Source organism: Myotis lucifugus, unplaced genomic scaffold (genome assembly GCF_000147115.1).
Source record: "Myotis lucifugus unplaced genomic scaffold, Myoluc2.0 scaffold_105, whole genome shotgun sequence".
Classification (NCBI taxonomy): domain Eukaryota; kingdom Metazoa; phylum Chordata; class Mammalia; order Chiroptera; family Vespertilionidae; genus Myotis; species Myotis lucifugus.
Genome location: NW_005871153.1, coordinates 3,898,089 through 3,907,505, shown reverse-complemented (window position 1 = coordinate 3,907,505; position 9,417 = coordinate 3,898,089). Strand labels below are relative to the sequence as shown.

Here is a 9,417-nt window from a genome sequence, read left to right as displayed (position 1 = left end):
AATATATATTTTATTGATTCTTACAGAGAGGAAGGGAGAGGGAAAGAGAGTTAGAAACATCGATGAGAGAGAAGCATCGATCAGCTGCCTCCTGCACACCTGCTACCAGGGATGTGCCTGCAACCAAGGTACATGCCCTTGACTGGAATCGAACCCGGGACCCTTCAGTCCGCAGGCCGACGCTCTCTCCACTGAGTCAAACCAGTCAGGGCTAAAATTTTTAACATTTAATATTAAATGATTAATTTAATGATCTGATCTAAAAAAATCCCAGACATCATTTAATAGGAGACTCTAAAAACTAAAACACCTGGCCCAGTGATTGGAATACATTAAATGCTCCAATATTTGCTAAATGAATGAAAAGTGCTATAAAACGTATACAGAGCAGAGCAATAGGATGCTCCCTGTACTAAGAAATCAGCATATTTACAGTATTTCAGGCCTATCAGTGAAATAAAACAACCAGCTGGTTGTGAGATAAAACTACTTTGGTTTCTGATAGTTTAATCAACAATGAACTGGGCCATTAAATTAACAAATTTAAGTATTACAATTTCCTTTCAGAAGAATGAAATCTATACTGTATTAATTAAACAGCCTAGGGATGCACCAGTTACTCCATGCCAACAGTATTTGCGAAGAGCTATATAAATTGTGAAGCAAACTTGACAGACTTTAAAGAATAAGTGTGTTTAAGTCTAAAATTCTAGGAAGCAGCAATATCTAATTAGATGACTTAGAAACCCCCCAAAAAGCAGATTAGTGACCTAGGTGTTGCACAACAGTCTAGTCTCTTTTTCCTCTAAATGTAGCATGTTATTCAGACAATTTATTACAGCTTGATTGATAACTGATTTTTTTGTAGATAATGATACACCATCAAAAAGCAAATTGCCCTTTTCTCAGCAATTTTTTTCTTTAGTTAATGCAAAGTACAAGATAATTTGAAATCCAATTTCTCTGAATTTGCTAGCAATTTAGCTTCAGTCAATATCTGGCGTGGATTTGTATCTGAGAGTTAGAATTCAAGACAAGAATGAGGAAAATATACCAAGTTGTGGAGGAGAGACTGCTCCATGATGTGACCACTACAGGACCCGAGACCTGGACATGGGCCAGAACAGAGATTGCTTAGCACAGAGCCCCCTTAGAGGCAGTCTGATTGTAATCCATGTTCATGCTGATGTAGGTCAGCACCCCTCCCCTGCCTTCCACTTGGTGCTGGTTCCTGGAACAGGCCATAGTTCTAAGCACATAAAGTAATTTTCTGTACCTGGTAGCATTCACATACTAGGACCTATGATATCTGCTCTTCACACTGTATAATTCTTTGATGCCTGCCAAGAGATGGGGGAACCATTTCATTCTGCACAACACAAGATATTTCTCAGATGTAAATTTCCCTTAATATTCTCTACTAATCACCATACTGGAGTGGTCAGCCTCTCCCTTCAGGCTTTCTCTGCCCGCTGCTTACAGAGGTAGATTTTCAGTCCAGGGACCTTTACCTGGGTCTGTGTGTACTAACACACGTTTCCAGAATACTCTCCTAATGTTAATAGAATACAACAAAGACAAAGATCCTGAAATTAAAATGAACTCACATATAATTTTAATAAAAATTTAACAACTATTAAATTTAATAGTTTTCAATCTTATTCAAAAACTTTCAGAAGGTGATATCAGAGTAAGTCAAAAGTTACAATACAGCTCTAGCTGGTTTGGCTCAGGGGATAGAGCGTCGGCCTGCGGACTGAAGGGTCCTGGGTTTGATCCCCGTCAAGGGCACATGCCTGGGTTGTGGGCTCGATCCCCAGTAGGAGGAAGCCGATCAATGATTCTCATCATTGATGTTTCTATCTCTCCCTCTCCCTTCCTCTCTGAAATCAATAAAAATATATTTTTAAAAAAGTTATACACAGACCCACCGTAGTCGTACATTATATATATATAATATATATATTATATATATATATGGACATACACACATATGTATATATATATGTGTGTGTGTGTATATATGCATATATGTATATATATAATGTATATGTATATATATGTATATATACACATATATATACACACATGTATACACACACACATCCCTATGACGGTTTCATCAGGCTGACAACTACTGTATATACATACAGGAAATTTTAAAACCTCTGGAATGGTAGATATTAGAAATGGTAGATATTAGGGTAACAAATCATGAACATTGGGCCATGTCAGAAAAATACTGAACACTAATGGAATTATGCAAGTACTACTTAACAAAATGACTAAATACCAAATGGTAAAATTTACACCAAAGATAATTTTTCATTTTATAGTCACTATTTTAAAATGTCAATACAAACGAAGATAATTCTCCTGAAAGTTAACATAATGCTTAAGTAAACTGATGTATAGTTTAAAAACCCTTTAAATTTCAAGGCCTAGAAGATGGTGCCACTGAAGATACCACAAGCAGAAATGTTGAGGTTGTTATGACTTCATCTTGCCAATAACAATACTTGGTGTGGTAGTGAACCCTCAAGCAAGTTCACCTGGGGATGGCAGACAGTTACATGCTGGACAGCTACCATCTTCTTACACTTATCACTCTTGCCCAGTTAATCCCTCTTCCTTACTTTAATCCATTCATGAACCAGAAACTGGCTCATAAATACTACTTATAAGTTCAAAAGTAATACTGGTCTTAAACCTAAAGCAAGGAATAGTAAATCTGTATTTTAAGTGAAGTTAGTACTAGAAAAAATGGTGTCTCAATAAAGCTCTTTAAAATGTTCCAAAATAGCCAAAACTGGTTTGGCTCAGTGGATAGAGCGTCGGCCTGCGGACTGAAAGGTCCCGGGTTCGATTCCGGTCAAGGGCATGTACCTTGGTTGCGGGCATATCCCCAGTGGGAGATGTGCAGGAGGCAGCTGATCGATGTTTCTCTCTCATCGATGTTTCTAACTCTCTATCTCTCTCCCTTCCTCTCTGTAAAAAATAAATAAAATATATTAAAAAAAATTATTTAAAAAAAAAAGAAAATGTTCCAAAATATCTTTAAAATTTCTACCAAAATGTTTCCATCTCTTCAGCTTTCACTATGTAAATTTTTCATAATCCAAAAAAACCCACACCCCGGTTATTTTATCTCAATTTTCATAAAAAATATTCAACAGGAGAGTCATGAAAAGGTATCTTCACATCCATATTCACAGCAGCACTATTCATAATAGCCAACAACAGAAGTAACCCAAATGTCCATTGAGAGATGAATGGACAAGCAAAATATTTACACATACAGTGGAATATTATTCAGCCTTAAAAAGGAAAGAAATCCTGTCACATGCTACAACATAGATGAACCTTGAGGACATGATGCCAAGTGAAAGAAATCAGTCACAAAAAGATAAATATTGTGTTATTCAACTTATACAAAGGAACTAATAAGGCAAATTCATAGAAACAGAAAGTAGAATGACAGTTACCAGAGCTGATGGCAGCGGGAGTGTGGGGGCCGGGGAGACAGGGAGTTTCAGATTTGCATGATGAAAGGTTCTGGAGATCTGTTTCACAATAATGTGAATATACTTAACACTACTGAACTGTACTCTTAGAAATGACAAAGATGATAAACTTTATATTATTTGTTTTTTACTACTATTAAAAAAATCAATAGTATTCTTTTTCCAATATTCATCATTATCAAGTATGAAGTATTTTACCTACCTATCAATTTTTTACTCTTTATCATACAGGTGTTTTTCTTTGAACTCTTGTGCCTCCCCCTGACCTTATTTTAAAAAGTGAGAATAAGAATGACACAGAGAGTATGGCATCTCTAACTAAAGAGTAAATCTAGTATAGGAGAGTCAGCTATATATGAAACTTGAATCCATACAATGCTAAAATGAGATATTTCCTTGGGCAAGACTGAAAGAACAATAGAATACATCCTTCTTTTCATAAAGGTATAAACCTAGCTATAACTAAAACTATGAGAGCCTAATAGAAATAAACATAATAACCTCAGTCTGAAAGACAAAATCAGATTCAAAGAGTTACAATTTTTAATTTCACTAAATGCTTTAACCAATGTGTGATCCTGGAAGTAACATCTCACACTCAAATTTTAAGTTGATTCTTAACAAAGCAGTTTCATATTTGTTTGTTTAGGACTATTACTTAGATTAGTTTTAGGCTTACAACAAAATTCAAAGGAAGGTATCAAGATTTCACACCTACCCCTCCACTCACACATGCATACTCCACCCCCCATTATCAACATCACTCATCAGGATGGTACATTTTTACCAGGAATGAACCTAAATTGATCACATTTTACCCACTCCTTAGGACTTCAGATGAAGAATCACCAGTTTCCTCAAAAAGCTAAATATGGAATTATCATATGACCCAGAAATTCCTCTCTTAGATATTATGACCAAGAGAACTGAAAACATATGCTCATACAAAAACTTGCATATGAATGTTCATAGCAGCATTAGTCATAATAGCCCAAAAGTGAAAACCCAAATGACCATTAACTGATGAATGGATAAATAAAATATGGTATATCCATACTATGTGTGGAATATTACTCAACCATAAAAAGGAATGAAGTACTGACACATGCTACAATGTAGAGGAACCTTAAAAACATTATGCTATGCTAAAATAAACATACACAAAAGGCCTCATATTATATGATTCCATTTATATGAAACTACAGGCTTGGTGCACAAATTCATGCACGAGTGGGGTCTGGCCAGCCCCGACCCCAATTGGGGTGGGGGTCCAATCGGGGGCGGGGTTGGCTGGGGAGAGGGGCCCTGGGCAGTTGGCGGGCCGGCCCCGCCCCCTAGTCAAAACTCAGTTGGAAGGGACAATTTGCACATTACCCTTTTATTATATAGGATGTCCAGAATAGGCAAATTCGTAGAGACAGAGAGTAGATTAGTGATTGCCAGGAGTTGGAAAAAGGGGTGGATGGGGCGTAACTGCTAATGGGTACCAGGTTTCTTTTGGGTGTGATGAAAATGTTCTGAAATTATAGTAGTGATGGCTGCAGAACTTTGTGAAAATAGTAAAAACCAGTGAACTGTACACATTGAAAGGATGAATTTATGGTATGTGAATACCATAAAAAATAAAAAGCTCATCTTCCCCTTCTGCTTGCTTGACATCTTCTTTGGCAGTATCCTTCCAAACCTAAACTCTGTGCATTCACACGAAAACTCAACAGTGCTCTCCCAACCACCTCCTTTTTTCTTCAGGTTCCTAATTTATATGTCATTTCTCAGACTGGGAATTTTCAGGTATCTCTAATTTATTTTCTCTCAGTTTCAACATCAGTCAGTCAGCAATGCCAGTACTTTCTATTAATAATATAAATGGTTATCTTTATTAAATACATAATTCCTGCCAGATACTGTGCTGGATGATCTATAAGTGTCTTTAACTTTCACAATAATTATGCATTTTACAGAGGTAACTAAAATTAATGGGGATTAAGAACTTTGTCCTTCAGTCTTTCTCCCTTGAATCTATGTCCCATCCTTCAGCCAGAGTGATGTTCCCTAAAACTAAATCTGATCATGTCACTCTCCCAGATAAGCTCTTCAAAGGCTTCCCACGGTCATAGAAAGTCCAAACTCTTTAACTTGGTATAAGGTGCCCTTTATGATCCTTCTTCTTTTCTCACCACTCCTCATACCAACTCCTTTCAGTTCCTGGACCCGGCCAAGCTCTTTTCTCTCTTGCTCTGGACTTGGCACAGGGTTCCCTTAATCATTCCCTCAACAAATACATAACAAGTGCTCACTATGCCTGGCATTGTACTTGCTGCCTGTGGTGAACAAAACAGACATAGGTCCTGCCCTCAAGGTACTTAAGGTCTAATGGAAGAAATAAAATAAACAAGTAATTGCAGATTGTGATAAGAGAAACAAAGGAAGAAGCATGCTGTGTTATAGAACATTTAGGGTTAGAGGTCGTGGAAAACTACAAAGAATGTTTCAAATAGGTTTGTTCTAGTAAGGTCTCAGGTGGTGACATACTCTGAAACCTGATGATTAAGGAACCAGCTATGTGAAAAGCAAGTAAAGGAAGGGGGTGAGTGACAGATGTCCTTAAGAATACAACCCAAACCAAGAATTTTTGTAGGCCGTGGTTAGGAATTTGGATTTTATTCTAAGTTCTAAGTGCAATGGAATTCATTGAAGAATTTTAAGTCAGGAAGTATCACTTTTTGCTGCTGAACAGAGAAGTGATTGGAGGGGTACAAGGCCTGAAGTGGTTTAGGTGAGAAATGTGGATGATCTGGACAAGGATCTGATAGTGAAGGAGGAAAAAGTTGACAGACTAGATGCAGAACTGACCTGACTTACAAAGAACTCATCACCTGAAAATGAGAAAGAGATGAAGAGAGTATACACAAAGTTTAGGGAATTGTCATTGGAAAAAGAAAGTAGGCTTACCACAGAAACAGAGGATAAGAAGGATAAGAAGGATCTCATGCCTATACTGAGTGACTCTTCAAGTGGTTGACCATTTTCATTTTACAATGTCATCAATTTATCCAGGACTTTTCCCAGCAAAGTTAATCCAGATAGATGCAGGTGCAAAAAGGGCAAAAAGATTGGGTTCATCCAGAGTGTGGGTTTTGCCAGAAAAAGAAAAGGCAGGGAGAGACAAGAGATAATCTATTTTCAAGGACAAGATCATGATGATAAACTATGACGTGCATTCCTAATTAGGGGATACAGATAGGCAGAAAGTGAAAGGATCAATGAATCGGAAGTATAGATCAAGTTCAAGAATTGTCCCCGTATCTTTACTGACACAGCTCCTAGGGCAGTGATGGTGAACCTATGACATGCGTGTCAGAGGTGACACGCGAACTCATTTTTTGTTGTTGATTTTTCCTTGTTAAATGACATTTAAGCCGAAACCGGTTTGGCTCAGTGAATAGAGCGTCGGCCTGCGGACTGAAGGGTCCCATGTTCAATTCCAGTCAAGGGCATGTACCTGGGTTGCGGGCACATCCCCAGTGGGAGATGTGCAGGAGGCAGCTGATCGATGTTTCTCTCTCATCGATGTTTCTAACTCTCTATCTCTCTCCCTTCCTCTCTGTAAAAAATCAATAAAATATATTTTAAAAAATGACATTTAAATATATAAAATAAATATAAAAAATATAAATCTTTGTTTTACTATGGTTGTAAATATCAAAAAATTTCTATATGTGACACGGCACCAGAGTTAAGTTAGGGTGTTTCAAAATGCTGACACGCCGAGCTCAAAAGGTTTGCCATCACTGTCCTAGGGCAATGGAGACTAAGGAGAAAGTAAACAAATGGGACTACATCAAAATAAAAAGCTTCTGCACAGCAAAAGAAACCATCAACAAAACAACAAGAAAGCCCACTGCATGGGAGAACATATTTGCCAATGATATTTCCAATAAGGGTTTAATCCCCAAAATTTACAGAGAACTCATACAATTTAACAAAAGGAAGATAAACGATCCAATCAAAAATTGGGCAAAGGACCTAAATAGACACTTCGAAAGAGGACATACAGAATGCTGAGAGACATATGACAACATGCTCAAAGTCACTAATCATCTGAGAGATGCAAATCAAACAACAATGAGATACCATCTCACACCTGTCGGAATGGCTATCATCAACAAATCAACAAATGACAAGTGCTGGCAAGGATGTGGTGAAAGAGGAACCCTCGTGCACTGCTGGTGGGAATGCAGACTGGTGCAGCCACTGTGGAAGACAGTATGGAGTTTCCTCAAAAAGTTAAAAATGGAACTCCCATTTGACCCAGTAATCTCACTTCTAGGAATATATCCTAAGAAAACAGAAACACCAATCAGAAAGGATATATGCACCCCTATGTTCATAGCAGCACAATTTACAATAGCTGAGATTTGGAAACAGCCTAAGTGCCCATCAGCAGATGAGTGGATTAAAAACCTGTGGTACATCTACACAATAGGATACTACGCTGCTATAAAAAAGAAGGAACTTTTACAATTTGCTACAACATGGATGGAACTGGAGAGCTTTATGCTAAGCGAAATAAGCCAGTCGGAGAAAGATAAATATCACATGATCTCACTCATATGTGGGATATAATGATCAACATAATTTGATGAACAAGAATAGATCGATCTAGAGACAAATGGCAGGGGAGGGGGGGTTAGAGAGCAACCAAAGGACTTGTATGCATGCATATTAGCATAACCAATGGACACAGACACTGGGGCGGTGGGGGCTTGCCTGGGGTGGGAATGGCTTGGGTGGGGGGGTCAATTGGGGAAAAAGGAGACATATGTAAAACTTTACACAATAAAAAAAATAGTTAAAAAAAGTAAAGTACAGTATAGGGAATATAGTCAATAATACTGTAATAACTATGTATGGTGCCAGGTGGGTACTTGAAATATCAGGTGGACAACTTTGTAAAGTATATGACTGTCTACTCTAGGCACTACGCTGTACACCTGAAACTAATACAAAATAATATTAAATGTAAAATGTAATTGGAAAAAAAAGAATTATCCCCTTGGGGTACACAAGCAAGTGAGTTATAAATGCAGGAGATTTGGGTCAGATATTAAGTTATAATTTGTTTCTTCTGTTTGGAATGGTCATCTCCCCCTCTAGGCAAACATGACTTTTATCCGGAATCACATCCATCCTGGACCCTGGTGTCTTCCAAAGACTCCCCATGACTACCACCTGAGTTTGTCACTATCTCATCCAATCATAAAGGCCCACCTCAAACTATCCCCACCTTGAAGCATTTATCCCGCCCTACTGGGGTCTCTCCTCCTGGTGACAGACCTCACCCAGTGTGTACTACTGACAGTATTCTCGTTACCACGTGTTAGTCACTGTTTTTCCTTTCTATACCTTTTTACTCGGTTGGGAAAAGGCATTGCTATAAACAATCTCTGGTCCTGCGGCAGTCCCCAGAACAGCACCAGGAACCGAGCAACCATTCCATAAATGCTAACAGGGATCTCAGGCTACTGGGCTTCCAAACCTCACCCGTCCTTTTAAGCAGGATTCCACCGAAATCAAACAAAAGCTCACAATCCCGGTTCGCAAAGGCCCCAGACATCTCCATCTGCCTCAAGAGTGGGCTCCAATTTCACACATTTGATTTTAATCCACTGTAACATTCGAAACACCGTCAGGCATGCAACAGCGCTGGTAGGATGCGGGGATACAGGGCCTGTGCGAGGACCGAAAATCTGGATGCCACAACGTGAGAACAGCCACGTTCACTAGAAAACAACTTCCCTCACCGCTTACTGCAGGGCCAGAGAGGCCTGAGACAGGAGCCAGACCAAACGGCCACAGGAGAGGTGCCAAGAGAGCCAACTGACACAGGGTG

The 9,417-nt window shown here is 38.6% G+C and overlaps 1 protein-coding gene across 1 annotated transcript in view; it reads right to left on the bottom strand.

The window, feature by feature from the left end:
- The window catches only part of HSPBAP1 (HSPB1 associated protein 1), a 45,304-nt gene extending 35,952 nt beyond the window's left edge, over positions 1-9,352 (bottom strand). The window contains exon 1 of the mRNA XM_023757352.1: positions 9,069-9,352. Within this exon, the coding sequence (XP_023613120.1) occupies positions 9,069-9,147 (79 nt within the window). The 5' untranslated portion in view covers positions 9,148-9,352. The remainder of the gene's footprint in view (positions 1-9,068) is intronic.
- Positions 9,353-9,417: the final 65 nt, after the last annotated feature.